The following is a 22,500-nucleotide window of genomic DNA, read 5'->3' as shown; positions in this document are numbered from 1 at the left end:
TGGTTGTTACAGAGTGACATGTTTACTATCAACCCCGCTACTTTCTACTGGAAGCTTTTCACTTTGTTGTTTGTAGTTCAGTTCTTTATACTGCACAGGTAAGGGTTAAGCTACCTCACAAACACACATACGACTTTGGATTTTCACAAAATTGTTTGCGAATTGATTTTCACTTTATCGTATACAGAGTATAGAGGAAGTATTGCAATCACGTAAAAAAATCGTACACAAAATTTTAACAAACCTCGACGTTTTACGAAGTCGGAAAACTTAGTATTTGAAACTTAGTGTGTGCGTATGTCTGTGCAGTGGCGTAGCGAGGTCGGGTGTCAACCGGTGCGGCACTTAATGGTGTCATTTCCCCCCCCCCCCCCCCCAGAAGCGTAGCGACCCTTCCCGGGACAAACTTTCAATTTTCGATTTGCACCCCCCCCCCCCTCAAACTTTCAATTTTCGATTTGCACCCCCCCCCCCCCTCAAACTTTCAATTTTCGATTGGCACCCCCCCCCTCAAACTTTCTATTTGTACCCCCCCCCTCAAATTTTTCTCTATATATTTTGCTATTTTTTGCCTTGGTGTCACCCCCCCCCCCCCCTCAATGGTGTCACCCGGTGCGGTCCGCACCCCCCGCCCCCCCCTCGCTACGTCTCTGTGTGTGTGTGTTTGTGTGTGTGACTGTGAACACGATAACTTGTGTGCCGTTTCACTTATGTTGACGAATTTCATATAGAAGTATTAAAATGTGACTTAATACTATGTTTTATTAACTTTAAAAAAAGGAATCAATGTTTTCTGTATAAGCTCTAATTTTCGCTCTATTTTACATAGATAGTTTGCGTCCACAGTGTGCGCAATTGTTTAGTCTATTTAGACAAATTAATATACGAGAAAGTTTAGGAGAGATCATTCCCGCATACACAGACATTTGTAAAGTAATAATTTCCAACTTGTATTCGACTAATTTAATTTTCAAATTTCTCTATAGATACAAGAGACGCATCACCGTATATTTCAGGAAGTGGTTTGACTACCTCCCACCTTAGTATCTACCAAATGGTGGGAATGGAGGGGAGAAGGATGATGACTCGATGATGACCCGATGATGACCTGATGATGACCTGATGATGACCTGATGATGACCCAATGATGACCTGATGATGACCTGATGATGACCTGATGATGACCCGATGATGACCCCATGATGACCCGATGATGACCCCAATTATGACCCGATGATAACCCCAATTATGACCCAATGATGACCCGAGGATGACCCAGTGATGACCCGATGATGACCTGATGATGACCCATTGATGACCCGATGATGACCTGATGATGACCTGATGATGACCCAATGATGACCTGATGATGACCTGATGATGACCCGATGATGACCTGATGATGACCTGATGATGACCCAATGATGACCCGATGATGACCCAATGATGACCCGATGATGACCCAATGATGACCCAATGATGAGCTGATGATGACCTGATGATGACCCAATGATGACCCGATGATGACCCGATGATGACCCAATGATGACCCGATGATGACCCTAATTATGACCCAATGATGACCCAATGATGACCTGATGATGACCCAATGATGACCCGATGCCAATAGCCACACCCAGACAGATGGGGCTAACACCCCACAGGTGGGGGAGGGTGCGGCGATTCTCCTCTCACTCAGTTATGAGTCCTAGCCCCTCCCTCCACGGGATTGTGTTATGTGTGTGTGTCTCTCCTGACTCAACCGATAATGTCTCACCCACGGAATTGTTTCGTTGTGTTTGTCAGTGTGTGTGTGTGTGGGGTGCGGTGGTGGCTTTAACCAGACGTTCTGAAGTACGCAGGCACAGTGTGGTATTGATCAGGTATCTCAAATCTTTAAGCAGTGATAGAGAAGGATTATGAGGAAGGTGAAGGCCAATCTGACAGGAAAAGATTATCCCATCTGCATGCTAATCTACAGAGTCAAGGCTGCGATTATTTAATTTTTACTTTTACCAGTGGGCTTTATTTTTGTCAAGTTCCACAAAGTACTTCTTTTTTTTTAATTATTAAAACTAAGAGCAAATCTATTTACATGTAATTATTACTTTAAAAAAAAAAGAGTTCTACATTTCTATATCACTTTTCTTAACCCCTCCCCACCCCGAACCACTCTTGTAGAATATTATCACACATTAAATTAAATTTATGGACCATCCCTTAATCATTTGCTGAAAGAAATAAAGTGGTTGATATTTGATTCTCAGCGTGAAACTTTCTTTTAAATGTTAAAGTATTTTGAGTAATCCTTTGGTTCTGATGGTTTGTAGGCCAGGTGAAATAGAGTTTATCTGTTTCTCTTATCAAACAACGTGAAGAAATAGTGACCAGCCACATTCAATGGATCTTGGAATGCCCATTAATGAGCCCAGCACCCATTAAATCCGAATGAACTCTGGATTTTCCTATAGATGAGTTTAATGGACACAGGACCTCGGTTATTAATGTCACTCAAACAAACAAACAAACAAACAATAAAACCGTTCCTTTAAGCTACAACACTACAGTTATCTCGTCGCTTCCAAACAATTACTAAAATGTTATTTATAGGCTGTACTGTTCAGTCTATCAACAGCCTTGTACTTGAAACTTTGATGCACAGGGAAATACTGCAACGATGTGCACAACTTTTTTCTTGGAAGCATGGTTTTACGTGCACCATTAGTATATATATATATATATATATATATATATATATATATATATATATATATATATATATATATATATATATACTGCCATCCGGTGTTAGAGCCTTGTCGTGGCTTGGCAGCTTGCGTACCCTGACGACCCCCAGAGCTATACCAGCGGGAGTGTAAACTCCTGGTAGGTTCAACCAAGCTGGGAAGGTCTGCGCGGGTAGGGATCAGACCAAAGCTAACACCCTGGTCCTCCAGGTTGGGGGTTGAAACATAAGGCTAGCAACCTTATCTCATAAAAAAATATACCGCTACAGAAACTGCAAGTACACAAATCCAACACCAACTTGGTCAAGGGGGATCCTCTATAGAAGAGCCCATGATGCCTACTAGTGAAAGCCTAACAGAAGCTAGTTTGCTGACAAATCTCCTAACGCCCAAGACCAAAACCAGATTAGGGACCTGGAACATCAGAACCCTATATGAAAGTAGCAGATCAGCCCAGAAGGAGGGTGGGCCGGCCAAAGAAAACATAGAAGAGAACGGTTGAGGAAGAGGCAAAAACAGCTGGGCTCACATGGGCACAGATCAGAGGAGCAGCCCAAAACCGAGTCCGCTGGAAATGTGTGGTTGCAGCCCTTTGCTCCCCAGGGGCCATAAAGGAGTGATGATATATATATATATATATATATATATATATATATATATATATATATATATATATAAATATATATTGGGTTTCGTAAAGACAATTCACAAAATTTTTTTTTCTACCGTTCATTTAGTTTAGATTTAGATACATAGATTTTAAAATTCATTCATTTTCCCATGCTCATATATAGTCTTTATATCATGCCATATGTAAACAATTCTCTGGATCTACTTGCTCTAGAGCTCTTGTCTGTTGAGCTGTTAATTTTGTAGCTAAGATAAAATGCCCAATATACTTTATTTTTTACCAACACCTTGCATTTATTTGAGTGTCCCTGTATATCTGAAACTATTGAATATTCCTACTAGTCTCAAAATGCCTAAGTTACTTCTTTTAAATACTTTTTTTTAAATAGAGATTTTGTTTGTAACCCCTTTTTTAAAAATCTTTTCAACAAAAATGCTCTTGAAAATACATGTTTAGTAGTAGTTTATTTTCAAACTCATCATTATTTCCCTCAATATCATCAATGTATCTTTTATATGATACGGGGGGGGGGGGGTGCAAATCGAAAATATGAAAGATTGTCCCCGGGAAGGGTCGCTCCGCTCGCTACGACCCACTGTGATACCCCATTGCTAATTTAGTTCACTTTTCCTTCCTAAATTATATGAAGTTTAAATTATATTTTTTAAAATAACACACTACTTCTTACGTTTAAATCTCAACACAGTATGTGACAAAATTCACATTCTAATATTATTATTACTATGTGTAAATTTGTATGTGCTGGTTAAAACTCCATGTATTAAAATTAAAACTTAGAAAGATTACTTGTATGTAAAATGATTATAAAAGCATTCATGCTTTACAGATATATTCATCAACCCTATACGTTATTATCACTATCAGCATGTTTAAAATTACATATCGAAAGCCATATTAATCCAACATTTTTAGTAGTCCATTGTTTATTATTTGATAAGCTGAATGAAAAAAAATGCTAAAACAAACTTAAAAAGAACAGGAACAATAAAAACAATAGCATTTAATTTTCGAGTTATCTCATTGTACATGGTAATAAATATATTTTTCTAGGATGGTTTTACCAAATAAAAGTTTTCTGACTCTTTAAATGATAAAAAAACACGTCTTGTTGTCTCTGTATACATTTTTTGGTTTATTCTTTTTAATTCCATTCATCGGTTTGAATGTAGCAATATGTCAAATAAATATACTAGCTTCACTAATGAGCTTCAAATATAACATCAAAGTTTTTATTAGTTGACTAAACATATTTTAAATTTTGAGAGATATCTTTCCACACAAATAAATAATAGTTTTTCTGAAGGAAATTATTTTTTTCAGTGAAATATATATATATATATATATATATATATATATATATATATATATATATATATATATATATATATATATATATATATATATATATATATATATATATATATATATATATATATATATATATATATATATATATATATATATATATAAATATATATATATATATATATATACATATAGGCTCATTTATACATATATATATATATATATATATACATATATATATATATATATATATATATATATATATATATATATATATATATATATATATATATATATATATATATATATATATATATATGTCAAAGATGTGTATATAGATAGATCAGTATTTTGATTGTAGGGCAATTTGCTTTTCGATTATTTTGATTATAGGTCTATTTACTTTTCGAATGATGCATTGTAACGACGAAGTAATTGAAATTTAAAACCTAATTCCGAGCCAACAACACAAAGAACTTGGTTTGTTTACGCTACCTCCCGCAAGATTTATATTTATGTCACATTTAAAAAAATATATTTTTAATCCAACATATAATACCAAGGTTCTAGAATCTAGTAGTGAACATTTATTGGGCTTATTGTATTATCCACAAAATAGCGCCGCGGTTTAGTTTTTACAAATACCACACAAACTGCCTCTATTTACATTTCCGGTTTGAATTTTTTAACGCCGCCCTACATTACAAGCAGGTAAACAGTAATTTGTTTAATTACTCAACTAGATCCGCTGCTTAACTTTGACTGCATTAGTTAGCCTAGGACGGCAATTAGTCTAATCAAAGTAAGTAATGTATTAGGTGATTTAATATTATTCATGGTACTTACATTCGACATAATCTTGAATCCCCCACCCCCACCCAACCCCATTGTTTATTTTATAATAATAATTAATATTCCCATTGTTCTTAATTTAACGAACTCGTTAAAGAGATATTTAGTATTATTTACCCAACCTTTAAAATAAAACAACAGGTTGAAACAGCCCCGACGTCCGCTGTTGTCTCAGGGTACTGCTGGTGAGACGAAGAACGGTCTGTAGTGTGTGGCTGTTGACACTGGAAAAAATGACTGCCTGTCCTGAAGATTTAAAAAAAACACATCGACATGGATTTTGATAACAACGATAGCAACATCAAAGATGGTATGGCGCTTGGTGTATTAACATAATATGTATTTCTGTAACACTTCTTCTGATCTAAAGCCCGCTAATTTGGATGGATTGGGTACACACTAGGAAGGGAAGAAGACAACATCGCGAGGCAAGCGTTAGACTGGACCCCCCTCCCCCCCCCCCCCCCCCCGAAGAACGTCAACCGCCATTCCCCCTTCCCCCACCCCCGCCCACCCCGCCCAAATGAAATCGAATTTATACAGAAAATATATCCGTTTACCAATGTCGTCCCCTCAAGGAAAATTTAATCCACCCCCCCCCTACCCCGGATAAAAAAAACGCTGAAAGAATATGCCCCTGGGGAGAGAAAAGCAGGCCGACCTGGAGACGCGAGGTGGAAGAGGAAGAAAGGACCGCTGGACATACGTGGGCTCTACTAAAGAGAGCCGCCCAACACATGAGTCCGGTGGAGAGGTGTGGCTGCAGCTCTCAGCTCCACAGGGGCCACAAGGAATAAGTCGATATCTGAACTCGCGATGTGAACAAAAGGGCTTATTTCCGCGCATTCAATAAAAATATTATTATAATAAACAGTTATTGGCAACATAAAAACGTAAACTGTTTACTCGGTGAATTTATATATATATATATATATATATATATATATATATATATATATATATATATATATATATATATGTATATATATATGTATATATATATATATATATATATATATATATATATATATATATATATATATATATATATATATATATATATATATATATATATATATATATATGACATTTATCGACCACACCCATTTCAGAGCTTGAGCTATTAATTTTGACAGTCCTCCCTCTGACAATTATAATTTTTTTGGCCAAAGCTATTTCTGACCTGGTCAACTACAATCTTCTCTATTTGTTGGTGAGTACCCTATGTGTTGGTGAGTACCCCTATTTGTTGGTGAGTACCCTATGTGTTGGTGAGTACCCTATGTGTTGGTGAGTACCCTATGTGTTGGTGAGTACCCTATGTGTTGGTGAGTACCCCTATGTGTTGGTGAGTACCCTATGTGTTGGTGAGTACCCTATGTGTTGGTGAGTACCCTATGTGTTGGTGAGTACCGTTTACACGTCGAGTTTGACTTGGTCTAAGGGTCGGTCATGTATGACGTTACGTGATTTCTGTTGATTTCTTAACACCCCCCCCCCCCCCCATCCCCCATCAATCATAATTCGTTATCGGTTGAACGTGATAATTGAATGACTTGATATTAGTTTTCTATAGCATCGGTTGGACGTCATAATTGAATGACTTGATACAAGTTTTCTATAGTTTTCCTAAGTGTTTTGTGATAAGACAAATTGTTTTGTTACAGAGCGGAGTGTTTACTATCAACCCCATTTTCTTCTACTGGAAAATTGCTATTGTAGTGTTTTTGGTTCTGCTTCAAGTACACGAACGGTAAGGGTCATGCGCACTCGCTCACGCACACACGCACGCACTCCTTCCACCCCCCCCACACACACACTCTCACAAACACACAATGGATGTATTTCAACATTTTATATTTTATCACAAATTTTTTTTTTCAAAATAAAAACTTTAACTAAAAATATAATAATGTATTGTATTTCTTTCATTACTGAAATGGTAAGGGCTAGAGGCACGTACTTATACATACACCTAACTCATGTTTTATGTTGAAATAGACTTTTAAAAATTGATCATCATCTTTTACCGTTCGTGGCCAAGACACATGTGGGCAGAGGAAGCTCAACTGTTGCAATGACCTCGGTATATGGAGGTATCGTATGGTCAGCTCTATGTCCAGCCGCCTTAGCTTTCCTCAATGTTAGTCAGGTACTCTTCACGGCTGGGAGTTCTCAGGGAGGTCCTACAGACACGGGCTCGAACCTGAGGCTTTTGTTTTAGTACTCGTGAACTATGCCATCCGACCACACAGCCCCCAAATTATAGATGGGGACTTATATTCAACTAATTTAAAAGTTTTTGAAAAATGTCTTCATAGGTTCAGGGAAAACATCTGCAAGTATCTGGATGACATTAATGACATTTTGTGAGGAGCAGTAAGTCTCAAGTTCTGTTTTCTAATATACGATCGTTTGTGGGATAACAAATTTTGATTTAAATGTCTCTTTGTGAACATGGTTGCACATGAAAATATCATCTAGTCTCGTGTGTACTACATCGCTCTGTTTAGTAAAGGGACATTCATTTCGATAAGCAATGTAACAATTGTAACCAAATAGTTAATCCTGTCGTAACTTTAAACCCTACCCCCCCTACCTGCCATTAAACCCTTGGACGAAAAACAACATCGCGAAATAAACCAGTGCACAATACCTCCACCCCCGCCCCTATTGAAGGTTACATCTTTTTAAAAAAAAATCTAACCGACAAGAAAAAAAAACTTAACAGCATGAAGGTATATATTGTCTATTAAAATGTGTATTGTGCCAACGTCTACAATCAGAAATCAATATCAAGGGACTATCTGAAATTTTCCGACAAGAAACAAAGCCGATTACAGATTAGTTCCAGCAGTTCTAGTTCGGTATTGGTAGATTTTTTTACGCCTCATGATTTATGGATTTTTATGTTATCTTTATTGAAGATGAACTCCATTATGACCTTCTTCTTCCTCTTTCTTAATTATAATTATGGACGAGATTTTATCCAACACAATTAAGTATTACGTCTCAAATTATTAAGCCACGGCCGTTGACTCCTATTTCAGCCTGCAGTTCTTTTTTTATTTGCTTCCATAGCGTTTGTCCAACAAAGAACAAAATACAAGAATTTGTTTCATTTTGGAGATTTCTCTCCTTGGTGAGTCCACGGCTAACGAGCCCTATCTGCCCGTGGGTTCGAACTCGGGTCCTCTCGGAATGGTAGCCATGAGCTTTACTGACTCGACCACAGAGGCGTAGCGAGGGGGGGGGGGGGCGGGGGGTTGGGACATACGTCCCCGGGCGCCGACCTTAGGGGGGGCGCCAAATTGAAAGTTTGAGGGGGGGGGGGTGCAAATGAAAAGTTCGAGGGGGGGGTGCAAATCGAAAGTTTGAGGGGGGGGGGGGTGCAAATGAAAAGTTCGAGGGGGGGGGGGTGCAAATCGAAAATTTGCTCCCGAGGGGGGCGCCAAATTGAAAGTATGTCCCCGGGCGCCGGGAAGGGTCGCTACGCCTCTGCTCGACCACATCGACCAATGGTTATTTCTTAACCTCAATTATTTTATCTTGACCTGTAGCGTCTAAGAAACAGCACTCTTGTTGACATCGTCTGATCTCATAGTACTAAGCACTAGAATAATTAATTTGATTTTAAGCCCGGTCTAATCCTATGTTTTTTTTCGACAAATACAACTTAACGAGTGAGTTATTGAAATGTATACAATAATCCGAGCGAACAACACAATCAAACGTTTATTTTTTGCCGCCTTCTATTTATGCTACGGTATATTTAAAAAATTTATTCAATCTAGATATTTATGTAATGAACGTAATCATAGCCTCAAAATAGTGCCACTGTTTTAGTTTTTATAGTTTTTATAGTTACTGAAATAACTTTTACACTTCCGGTTTGAACTTTTCAAGGCCGCCTTTCATTACAAGTAGGTAACTAATAATAATTTATTGATTACTCGTATAGATCTACTTACTTGAATTATTTAAATTGCCCATAGGCTGGGAATTAGTATAATTAACTTTAGAACAAAGATGCTAAGTACATAAAATTTGACCGAACCTCGATCTAAATGTAGATCTAGATCTAGATCTAGTTATAAGCCTAAAAAAGTGACATTTTATAAAATATTTCAAGTTTTTTATTTAAATTTTTAAAAATAGTTATAATAAATTATTAAGGAATAAGCCTAAGTATTTGCCTTTTTTTTTCTTCTCATTTTTCTCGTAAAGGGAGTCTACTTGATTTATATTTTCGGCCAAATATTTTTCTGGGTTGGTAAAAAACTCTTAATTAACTAAAATTTGAAAGAAAAAACAACAACGGGTGATTGTGGTCGGCTAAACTGTGATGGCATTTTAAGGATTAGTATTTGGCATTTCGTGACTATGAATCACTATGAGGTGGATTAGGGAAAACGGGGGTGGGGGGGGGAGGGGGTTGAAAATGGGACGTTTATGAAAAACCCTTTATATTACGTTAAAATAAAGAACCCAAAAGACAGTAATGTCAATTTATTCCTCCAGACATTCTAAATAGCAGGAATGTAGCGAAAATAATAAGAAAGAATATCAAAAGGCAATGGTAAGAAACATACTTCCCTATACCCACAGTTTATGTTATAAAATTAATGAATTCTCTCAACACACAAAAACGTTTGAGTAAATTAATGCGAGTACATTAAACCAAAATTTCCACTGTTCAAGTATTTGTATTCACGTTAACGAACCCGTTAAATAAACACCTTTGAATAAAACTCAGCAGTGGCGTACCTAGGAATTGGTCATGGGAGGGGTTCAAATTTGTTTCCATATGTATACAATCATATATATATATATATATATATATATATATATATATATATATATATATATATATATATATATATATATATATATATATGTATGTATATGTATATATATGTATGTATATATATATATATATATATATATATATATATATATATATATATATATATATGTATGTATATGTATGTATATGTATATATATGTATGTATATATGTATATGTATATATATATATATATATATATATATCTTTATATATATATATATATATATATATATATATATATTAATAATAATAGTTTCGCTGTCTGTCTATCTATCTATCTATCTATCTATCTATCTATCTATCTATCTATCTATCTATCTATCTATCTATCTATCTATCTATCTATCTATCTATCTATCTATCTATCTATCTATCTATCTATCTATCTATCTATCTATCTATCTATCTATCTATCTATCTATCTATCTATCTATCTATCTATCTATCTATCTATCTATCTATCTATCTATCTATCTATCTATCTATCTATCTATCTATCTATCTATCTATCTATCTATCTATCTATCTATCTATCTATCTATCTATCTATCTATCTATCTATCTATCTATCTATCTATCTATCTATCTATCTATCTATCTATCTATCTATCTATCTATCTATCTATCTATCTATCTATCTATCTATCTATCTATCTATCTATCTATCTATCTATCTATCTATCTATCTATCTATCTATCTATCTATCTATCTATCTATCTATCTATCTATCTATCTATCTATCTATCTATCTATCTATCTGTCTGACAAGAACGCTCTAGAGAAAAGACAAGCAATTTAAAAACATGCATAGTAATTCGAAAAACGAAGTATGACGTCGACACATTTAGCATAGAGTTGAAAATAATCTCACAGTAATATAATGACGTCATTGATTCTGGCGTAAACATTGAATAAAGAGGAAATGTTGTCTAATCTAAGTGTTTTGCGTGAAGAGTTTCTTGCATACAATTCTTCGGGTAGGGGCGAAGCCCCACCCCCCGCGTAAGAACGTCTGAGCCCCTCCCCCTCCCCAACTCAAAAGAAATTTCTTCATCGATACTCTATCATAAAATTACCGCCTAATTAATGTGTCTAATCTCAAAAGTGGTTTTCTTGCAATTTCTTTAATGCAATTCTTCGGGTAGTGGCTAAGCGCGACACCAGTGTTTCTTTCAGACTTTTTCCTCCCCGGAAAGGGGTGGGGGTAATTGAAATTTTCGGGGGCGGGGGTAGAATTTTCGGGGAGGGGGGCGGACACTGGAAAAAGTATATAATTATATTTCGCTGAATGGGACGGTAGACATGTTTTTTTGGGGGGTGGGGGTGGGGGTGGGTGGGGGTGGGGGTGGTGTGTGTGTGGGGGGGGGGGGGTGGGTTGGTTTTAGTTTAGAGAAAAGAGACAGCACTATCAACCTAGCGCCCGTTGTATCCTTCCTCAACGGGCCATTTTTCTCGTATATATATATATATATATATATATATATATATATATATATATATATATATATATATATACATATATATATACTATATTTATATACTATATATATATAGGCTATATTTATAGGGGTGGGGGTCCATGGGTCTAACCCCCCTTGCCTACGCCACTGAAACTAAGTTTTACAGGTTGAAAACAGCCCCGACGTCCGCTGTTGTCTCAGGGTACTGCTGGTGAGACGAAGAACGGTCTGTAGTGTGTGGCTGTTGACACTTGCTGAGCGCCTCCCCCCAAAGTTCACAAACGGCAATATGGATTCGGACAGTAATGGTAACTCAACACAAAATGGTTTTCTTTTTCTCCTAACAACATAGCCATAGTGATTATTTTTTTCTAAATCATCATAAGTTGATCCTTTGTTGGAATACTGACATTAATGCGGATGGGGAGGGGGCAGAGGCGTAGCGACCCTTCCCGGCGCCCGGGGACAAACTTTCAATTTGGCGCTCCCTCGGGAGCAAATTTTCGATTTGCACCCCCCCCCCCCCTCAAACTGCAAAAATGCAGCTAAATTAACATTTTAATTTGTTTTTACAACTCATATGTCCCCCCCTGCCCCCCCCATCGCTATGCCTCTGGGAGGGGGGGTGGGGGGGGGGGAGGGAGAGACAATGCTCATCTTAAAAATAGATTACGGGAGAGAAAGTAATTTTATGCAGGTACTATAAATAATGCAAGTGTTAGCGTATTATGATATGCCATCCTCAAAATAGTTATGTAAAGTTTGAAAGAATATCTTATAAAGGTTACTATCACCGAGGGACGGAGCGGTCTAGCTGGACGACTAACCCGTAAGTCTCGAGTTCGAATCCGGGTTCTAATCAGTAGACCGTCCCTGAGTGAACCCAGCTCTGATGGGTACCTAACTCACGTTAGGGAAAGTAAAGGCGGCTGGGCATAGTGCTGACCACACTATCTCTTCATATGCCGAGGTAACAGAAACAAGTGAACTCTAATTCACATGCCCCATAGACCGTCAGGTTTGAAAGGGATACTTTTACTATTACCGCAGTGTGCTTAGCTTTTGTTTTACTAGACCTACCAGCATGTACTATAATCTCTAATACCAAACATAATTTTATTCATCAAGTTTAGTTAAGGTTAAGTTGGCTCTATTAGTTTGTCTTAGACCCTTATGTGTATGTGTGTTTGTATGTTTGTGTTTGTATATCTATATATGTATGTTAATTTTTCAGAACCCAGCATCTTTTTGAAGGCGACCGTTCAATTTTTTCTCGGCTGTGCCCTCTACGGGCTCACCATAACTATAACAGATTATACAACTCCACCCCTTAAAGAAGCTCTGGTGAGTACAGATTTGAACGTTTTTTGTTTTGTTTTCTTTATATACGTTTTTTAGACAGAGTCGTTTAAAGTTGGTCCATTCATGGCATTGGCTGTTTTTTTAACGAGGTTTTTAACTCACCTATTCCTGCCCACATGGGGGACGGCGTGGTCTAGCGTTAAAGACTGCTAACCCGAGAGTATTCGAGTTCGAATCCCGGTTCAAATCAGTGGACCGTCCCTGAGTCCACCCAGCTCTGATGGGGACCTTACTTACGTTAAGGAAACAAAGACGGCTGGACATAGTGCTGATCACACTATCCCTTCATATGCCGAGGTCAATGAATCAGATGAACTCTACTTCATCTGCCCCATGTGTCTTGGGCTCGAACTGGATTAAGAAAAGAATATTCCTGCCCACGTACCCATCATAACATATCGTCACACATCGTCACACATCCTTACACAAAAATTCTGTCAATGGGATTTTCGATTCACCACCTGCCGTTTTACATCTATCCATTGATGGCGTTGTACATTTTCTTGAGCTTTTGATCCTGTCCACCCATTACATCTATCCATTGATGGCGTTGTACATTTTCTTGAGCTTTTGATCCTGTCCATCCATTACATCTATCCATTGATGGCGTTGTACATTTTCTTGAGCTTTTGATCCTGTCCATCCGTTACATCTATCCATTGATGGCGTTGTACATTTTCTTGAGCTTTTGATCCTGTCCACCCATTACATCTATCCATTGATGGCGTTGTACATTTTCTTGAGCTTTTGATCCTGTCCATCCATTACATCTATCCATTGATGGCGTTGTACATTTTCTTGAGCTTTTGATCCTGTCCATCCGTTACATCTATCCATTGATGGCGTTGTACATTTTCTTGAGCTTTTGATCCTGTCCATCCGTTCAAGCCAAGGACACAAATTTTGAATTTCGACCTCCACTCCTATCTCTGTCTACTTTGGACAACCCCCATCCCTCCCTCCCCCCATCCCCCCCCCATACACTGATCTAGATATGTGTGTCCACAAAAACAGCTATCCCAAAACAGCTATCTACTACACCGAAATGTTTCGAGTTCGAATCCCGTCACGCTATTCTTAACTGAGTTGTTGGAAAATTCCAACATTACAATTAAGAACGAAGAAGAAATATAAGCAATAGAATGCCCAACTCTGCCCCCCCCCCCTCCCTATACTCACCCCACACGCTTCAACAAAAATAATAGGATGGTGTCTCAATTTAAAAAAAGAAACTAGATTTAACTAATTAATCGTATTTTAAGTCAGTACAACATCGAGCCCACCCAGCTCTGATGGGTACCTGACTCACGTTTGGGAAAGTAAAGGCGACTGGGACTAGTGCTGACCACACTATCCCTTCATATGTCGAGTTCACAGAACAGGTTGACTTGCCCTATGGACCCTCAGATTCGAAACGGAACTTTACTTTGCTTACGTAGTTATTCAAAGTTTTATTTTGTTTCAAAAGTACTTTATAAAGTCAGATATGATATACTGGACCAACTTTGCAATAACCTGCATCGTTCTCATTTCTTTACAGAAGTACTTTATAAAGTCAGATATGATATACTGGACCAACTTTGCAATAACCTGCATCGTTCTCTTTTCTTTACAGAAGTACTTTATAAAATCAGATATGATATACTGGACCAACTTTGCAATAACCTGCATCGTTCTCTTTTCTTTGCAGAAGTACTTTATAAAGTCAGATATGATATACTGGACCAACTTTACAATAACGTGCATCCTTCTAATTGCTTTACTTCTGTGGTAAGATCAGCACACACTGTTGTGAACACTCTGACACACTTTAGCGTGGTCAAACGCGTCACCGGCTATATAAACACGACCTCAAACTTGTATATAAATATCCTTACAAAAACTGGAACAAACTGGACCATGACGGGTACAAATTGGACAACATGACGGCAGACATTAACTCTTTAACTCATGGAGTAAACAGTAAAGACAGAACAGGTTGACAAGTACAGCATCATTAACCCAATCACTCCCTCACAACACACACATAAACACATATAACCACTCACGCACTAATGCACACAAACACACACGCACACAATGTTTTTGTCTAGAAGTTATTTCTATTAAAATTACCTAATTTGATGTTTAAGCAACGTCTAGTGATATGTTCAGTAATTGTTATGTTTCTTTGACATTTCTTCATAGGATCTTTCAGATTGTAGAGAGGCTTCTGCAGGATGGTTTCCAAGAAAGAACTTTGGGTAAGTGTCATTAAGTTCCTTCACTCTGATGATGCTGATTTAAAAACAGAAGAAACAAAAATTAATGTTAATAAAACGTGTTTTTTTAAAATACTGGTAGGTAGTAATAAAAGCAAATGTTTGTCATTTTCCCTACTGTTTGCATTTTATGTTATTTTATTATTTCTTTAAACTTTCTACTGCCTTAACTGCACTTAATAATTAAAATGTATTTCTTGTAATATTTATCCATACTCATTTTTTGGCTCCAGTAGTGACCTCTAAATATAATCTGATCTGAGAAATATTTTAATCGATTTTTTTTTTCTACAAAAAAATGGAACCCAATTTGAGAAAGGTTGAGGTGGGAGTACTACGTTGATAACCAAAAATGTTGTGAAATAATGTATAATATATATATATATATATATATATATATATATATATATATATATATATATATATATATATATATATATATATATATATATATATATATATATATATATATATATATACATGCATATATACATATATATACATACATATATATATATATATATGTATATATATATATATATATATATATATATATATATATATATATATATATATATATATATATATATATATATATATATATATATATACTCAAACGTATGTATAGTAGTTGGGAATCTAAGAACTATTATTATTCTTATGAACGCAGAGCCGCAAGGTTTTACAGCGCAAGGCAATCCAAGTCAAAGGCAAGGCTGACGTTTTCTTGGATGGGTATTGTTAAATCAATCTGGAACACCTCTGCCCTTTAGTAATGTGGATCTTGTCTAGGGGAGATTGTGTCCGTCTTCTGGAAGATCTTATCCATTTCCAGGGAAGATCTTTTGGGGAGCTCTTATGTTCTTTTTGGGTAGCTTTTGTCCGCTTTCTGGGGAGAGATCTAGTCCATCTTTTGGGGAGATCTTATGTTCTTTTTGGGTAGCTTTTGTTTGCTTTCTGGGGAGAGATCTAGTCCATCTTTTGGGGAGATCTTATGTTCTTTTTGGGTAGCTTTTGTTTGCTTTCTTGGGAGAGATCTTGTCCTTCTTCTGGGGAAATCTTTTGTTCTTTTTGGGTAGCTTTTGTCTGCTTTCTGGGGAGAGATCTAGTCCAACTTTTGGGGAGATCTTATGTTCTTTTTGGGTAGCTTTTGTCCGCTTTCTGGGGAGAGATCTAGTCCATCTTTTGGGGAGATCTTATGTTCTTTTTGGGTAGCTTTTGTTTGCTTTCTGGGGAGAGATCTAGTCCATCTTTTGGGGAGATCTTATGTTCTTTTTGGGTAGCTTTTGTTTGCTTTCTTGGGAGAGATCTTGTCCTTCTTTTGGGGAGATCTTATGTTCTTTTTGGGTAGCTTTTGTTTGCTTTCTGGGGAGAGATCTAGTCCATCTTTTGGGGAGATCTTATGTTCTTTTTGGGTAGCTTTTGTTTGCTTTCTTGGGAGAGATCTTGTCCTTCTTCTGGGGAAATCTTTTGTTCTTTTTGGGTAGCTTTTGTTGAAGTAGAAGATAAATTTTGTAGCAAACATACAAAGTCCATACTACTTTAGCTTTACCAACATCTATCATTGTAAATTTTAGCGGTCTGAAAGTATTTTCTAGTCTTAAAATGTCTGGAGTTATTTGTATCAAATTACATTGTTTATATTTCCAATTATAAAAAAAAACTGTTTTAAAAACTCATGGTAAATCATGCCCATTGTTACAGATTTTTTAATGTGGTTTTCCTCACTATAAAGTTTTTAAAATAAATGACTCCTCATGCCTTGTATACAAAGGTGGCACCATGGGAATCATATCACCGTCCTCAAACTCAAAGCACGCTATCCGGTCTATTACCTATCTATGATCATTTAAAATTTTCCCTCCCAAATCAAAATTATGCTCAATGGTAAAGATAATTTTAAGATAACATCACAGTGTAACATTTTAAAATCTCGAAACGGTATAACATCGATGTTGACATAATAGATTCCTGCTCTGATAAATTTCTATAAATTACATCTCAAATTTTTTTGTATAATTATAAAAAAAAAAATGAATGGATGAAACTTGTTTCTTGATATATATATATTAAAGCTCTAGATGACCAAAAAGATTTGTCTTATTTTTTTAAAGTTTGTTTTTTACTAATTGATTAATTAATGTTAATTTGTTAAAGTATCAAGTGTTTTTTAATTGTTGGTAAATTTATATATTTAAAAGCATATAAACAACAGTAACTCCATCAAAAACGAAGTGATCTTTTAACGTTACTTTGCTGACGGTCTATAGGGTAGGTGAAGTAGAGTTCACGTGTGTCTGTGACCTCGGCATATGAAGAGATAGTGTGGTCAGCACTATGCCCAGCCGCCTTTACTTTCCCTAACATGAGTTGGGTAGACTCATTGACATCAACCCGGATTCGAACTCGAGACTTACGGGTTAGCTAGACCAATAATTCATAAATACATACCTGACAACAACTCGCACAACCGCCATCACCACAAATGTGTATTCTGCAAACAAAAGAAATTATTTTACCTCCACAGACCCTTCCATGTATTTAAATCCTTTAATAAGGGTAAATAACCATGCTAAATATTTAGTCAAACATATTATTTGAGTTGTTCCTCCTTCTAAGGAAAATAACGCATAAATTATTATTATTTTAATTTCTGTTTCAGTCTTCGAGCTAGGTAGATTTATCCGAAAGCACTGCCGATCACAATTTAATACTGAACATTTATGCTAATCAGTGTCAAAATTTTAATAATTAATTAATTAATTAATAACTATTATAATTCACAATAAATTCTTTATAAATATAAAATATATACGCAAAATAAGTTTAAATATTCATTTTGAACAGTTTCTACAAGGCATCTCTTCGGAGGGGGGGGGGGGGGGGGGGAGTGTCGTAGAAAGTTTACCCCCCCCCCCCGAACGAAATGGAATTTATACAGAAAAATATTTTACCAGTGTCCACCCCCCCCCCCCCCCCCCCCCCCCCCCCCCGGAAAATGTTGACCCCCACCACCGAAAATATCAAGTGCCCTCCCATCCCCCGGAGAAAAAAGTCTGGAAGAAAATCTGATTTTGAAAATATACGCTTGTGGACATTCACATAACCTTCCCTATCCCCCTCCCCCACCCCATCGCCACACGTTATCACAAAAGTCCGATAACACCAAATCGTAGGCGACCACCTACGGTACGTGTTAGTATCAGTTTATGGTATAGTTTTTTTATGTTCTCACAAACCCACCCAAATTGGATTATTTAAAGTAGAGCAAATATGACCTGTGAACTAACAAGATCACTATCAAGGTGCATGAAAAAATACTTGGAATACGAAATAAGCTTTTTGTCGGATTTTGGGCCCTTAATTAAATGGTATGTGCTCCCCCCCCCCCCACCCCAAATAGTATTTTATCTTTAAGCATGGAGGTTCCGCCCCTAGTTTTTGGTAAACAGTGTGTGTTCACGTATAGGATAAACTTGGTATAACAAAATTAAAACAGGACCTAAACATTCAACAAGGCCGGTTATTAAATCTCACCAAATAAATTCCCTAAAACTAAATTGAGAAAATCCAAACCTTTTGTCAGCGTGATATCATAATTTCATCTATACTCTCTACTCAAATTCTCTTTCTTCGTTGTGTTTCTTTCCGGTTTAAATATTCTTAGTCTTACAGTTTCCTTAGCAGTCCATATCATCATCTGATATCTAATCTAATACAGTCGATAGTTTGTTACAATATAAATCTAGAGGTAAGAATACGTTTCGTCTCACGACATAGCGTCGATTATTATTCCGAAATGGTACAACAGAAAAAAAAAAACACAGTAAAAGCATGGCATAGTCTGTCATGCCGCTAGGAAACCACCGGAAGCAGTGTTTCTTCCAGACTTTTTTCTCCGGGGGGGGGGGGGGGGGGCACTTGAAATCTTCGGGGGGGGGGGGGGGGGGGTGCGGTAAACTTTCTTCGGGGGGGGGGGGGTGCGGACACTGTTTAAAAGTTTTTATTTTCTATATAAATTATATATAAATTTCATTTCGTTCGGGGGGGGGGGGGGGGGGCGGTAAAAAAATTTCGGTAGCCCCCCCCCCCCGAAGAGATGCCTGGAAGAAAATCCGGTCCTGAAGTACTGTAAAACATACTTTATTTGGCGCCATATTATTTTAAATAGATCTACACGATGTTTGAAAATTTGCAGACGATGATTTTAGTTGCATTTTAAATATCGTTTTGCTAATTATTTTAAGTATAGATCTATCTGCTAATTATTGCTACTACTAAACATTGTTCTAGTCTTTCTTACTACTTTAGTAAATCTTATCGTCTTACTTTACTAGGCCTACATCTTTAAAATCTAGAATTCTATTTGTCGAAAATCTTCTGCAAGTTATTTTTCTGTTTCTTAAATATACATTAATTACTACACTTGACTTTATTATTGATATTTATATCTAGATCTAGATTACTAATTGCTGCTAATTTTCTGTCAATCAAAGTTAAACTAAAGTTAAAATTTTAATTTAATGCACTTGACTTAATATTTCAACAGTCAAATAAACTAAGTGTTTTACAGTAACGAATGTTTACGAAACTCAACAAGATTACCGGATAATTTCCGACGCTATATCGTGAGATTACCGATGTCTATCTATTGAGGTTTTTTTTATAATAATTTGGGGCATTTTAGTGTGAACTAGCCTAGTTCTAGACTAGATAGGCACTTTATCAAAAAGCCCTTTTGTATTGTTAATGATTCAATGTGAAGTAAAAAAAATTGACTTGCAATGACTTAAAACATTTTGATATATCATTCTGTGTGTGTCGCTTAACTTGATATTCACAGGTAACTGCTCTATTTTGCTTTTGTATAATGTATGTGCATACCAATTAATTATTAATTTCATTACATTTTAAAAATAACATTTGTTTTCTAAATAACTTTAAATTTGAATTTGTTTTTCATTTCTAAATAATGTTTCAATTAATCTTCTAGATATGTTAGGTAATTATATATATATATATATATATATATATATATATATATATATATATATATATATATATATATATATATATATATATATATATATATATATATACGATTTATTGTATACTTAGCGATTGTATACTGCAAACGTACAATTCACTTTTTATACCTTTAAGAAAGTTAAACTTTTTAATCATGTCTTAGCGAAACACAATTAAATTACTAAAACACACACATACAATACATACACACACACACATATATATAGACACCTACATACCTACACGCATGCATACGCATATTCTGTGTGTTTTAGAATACGTTCAAGATTCACTAGACAAATACATCACTTATTCTTTAAGTCGAGTATAAAATCATCATGTCAATGAAGTTGTTAAAGAAATATTGACCACAGTTTAAAAAAAATCTCCAGTTTTAACAGGTTGAAACAGCCTCAACATCCGCTGTTGTCTCAGGGTACTGCTGGTGAGACGAAGAACGGTCTGTAGTGTGTGGCTGTTGACACTTGAAACATGAGTGCCTCTCATCAAAACATTCGGATGGATTCGAAAAAAGACGGTAACTACACAAAAGAATGTTCCTTAATCTTTACAATATATATATATATATATATATATATATATATATATATATATATATATATATATATATATATATATATATATATATATATATATATATATATATATTTGTCAAAATGTAATTGTATACCCTATAACTACAATTATAAAGAGGTAAAAAAATTGGCATTCAGTCTGTAGCAGGGACTGTGCCTCTTCTGTACCGGGAAAACACTGTAAATGATAGTGTTATATGTATTGCCTACTTTTTTTTCTGAGCCGGGAACTAAGTCTACGTAGGAATAGCAATAATAGTAAATGAAATTATATGAGAGCAATTGCCTCGTGAACTTAGTCACAGGCAGGATGTGCACTTAAAGCAGTAATACAATTCCAGCCGCTAGTACAGTAACAGTGATGAGTAACCTTAAAGTAACAAGTCGGCATCACGGAGGTCTAACGACTACCCTACAACTCAATAAGCGCAGTTTGCAGCCTTTAAAAATTAATATGATAATAACTAGGTCCGATGACCACTAGACTCTGTATTTATATTATTTATTTTAAATACATTTCCATTTTATACTATATCATTCTTTAGTACGTATTTTAAAAGAAATAGTTAACAGAAGTAATTGCTTTTAATTGTTTAGTACAAATCTATTAAAATGAGCTTATGAGTACCCCTATTTTACTATTTTAAAAAGGGAAATAAGTCAAGTGGTTTTAAACGTTTGCCTATCTTTCATCTTTCACAATAAATTAAAAACAAAGGAAAAAAGAATAATTACACAAGAGCGTGGGATGGTGTCTATAGAATAAAGATAATCCAACCGCAGCTACAGTATTCTTTTAACAAGACAACCATCAAGTAAAAAAAAAATGAAGGAAAATAAGTTTTTTAACTAAAAAAATTGATTATGGTCGGCTTTGGGCCCTAAACGGCGTGCCCCCACCCCCCCCCCCGCATTGCGGAGTCCTGGCGGCACTGTAGTTCCGCCCCTGGTATCGCTCTGTGTCCTGATATAACTGTGCGTTAGGTGTATTGATAAAGCCAATGTTGGTCCGTAAAGTCAGATGACCAACGATCTGTGCGCTGAAAACCATACAGAAAGTTGGATGAGGGGATAAAATGCGGGTGACTGATAGCAGTACCAGCGTTTTACCGTCACAATATGCCATTATTATACGTATATTTTCAGTTCCAAACATATTTATTTTTGCTGGCACTCCACACGTTTTTTTGGTACTTGGTCCTATGGTTGGCAATGCTGGATAGCAGATATTACAACCCCATATCTTCAGCAATTTTTTGGTGAGTACTTTACAAACATGTTTGGTGAGTACCTTATAGCATCGAAAATGTTGCGAACAGATATAGATAGAGACAGACAGAGAGAGACAGACAGAGAGAGAGAGAGGAGGAGGAGAGAGAGAGGAGAGA

The 22,500-nt window shown here is 36.1% G+C and overlaps 1 protein-coding gene and 1 long non-coding RNA gene across 5 annotated transcripts; both read left to right on the top strand.

Annotated features, from left to right (window-relative positions):
• The first annotated feature begins 5,350 nt into the window (after window positions 1-5,350).
• LOC131958226 (uncharacterized) lies at window positions 5,351-17,568 on the top strand. Of its 4 annotated transcripts, none has more exons than XR_009389211.1 (10): window positions 5,351-5,415; window positions 5,698-5,866; window positions 6,669-6,769; window positions 7,224-7,309; window positions 7,878-7,935; window positions 12,032-12,173; window positions 13,100-13,209; window positions 14,918-14,997; window positions 15,415-15,470; window positions 16,159-17,568. XR_009389211.1 is itself a non-coding variant. In XM_059323114.1 (6 exons), the coding sequence occupies exons 2-6, from the start codon at window positions 12,155-12,157 to the stop codon at window positions 16,206-16,208; spliced, it is 315 nt and encodes a 104-aa protein (XP_059179097.1). In that variant the 5' UTR covers window positions 9,457-9,479; window positions 12,032-12,154; the 3' UTR covers window positions 16,209-17,568. The 4 variants fall into 4 exon arrangements, 2 of the variants coding, with proteins under 2 accessions (XP_059179097.1, XP_059179096.1); XR_009389210.1 differs by having other exon boundaries at window positions 5,372-5,506; XM_059323114.1 differs by lacking the exons at window positions 5,351-5,415; window positions 5,698-5,866; window positions 6,669-6,769; window positions 7,224-7,309; window positions 7,878-7,935 and adding an exon at window positions 9,457-9,479.
• A 1,564-nt stretch (window positions 17,569-19,132) lies between these two features.
• Window positions 19,133-22,363, top strand: LOC131958220 (uncharacterized). Its single transcript, XR_009389207.1, has 3 exons — window positions 19,133-19,239; window positions 20,909-21,054; window positions 22,259-22,363. It is a non-coding gene; the product is annotated as an uncharacterized LOC131958220 (long non-coding RNA).
• Window positions 22,364-22,500: the final 137 nt, after the last annotated feature.

This window comes from Physella acuta, unplaced genomic scaffold, assembly GCF_028476545.2.
Source record: "Physella acuta isolate Inbredline_101_S28 unplaced genomic scaffold, ASM2847654v3 ptg001303l, whole genome shotgun sequence".
Classification (NCBI taxonomy): Eukaryota; Metazoa; Mollusca; class Gastropoda; family Physidae; genus Physella; species Physella acuta.
This window is presented reverse-complemented; position numbering and strand designations above follow the sequence as displayed.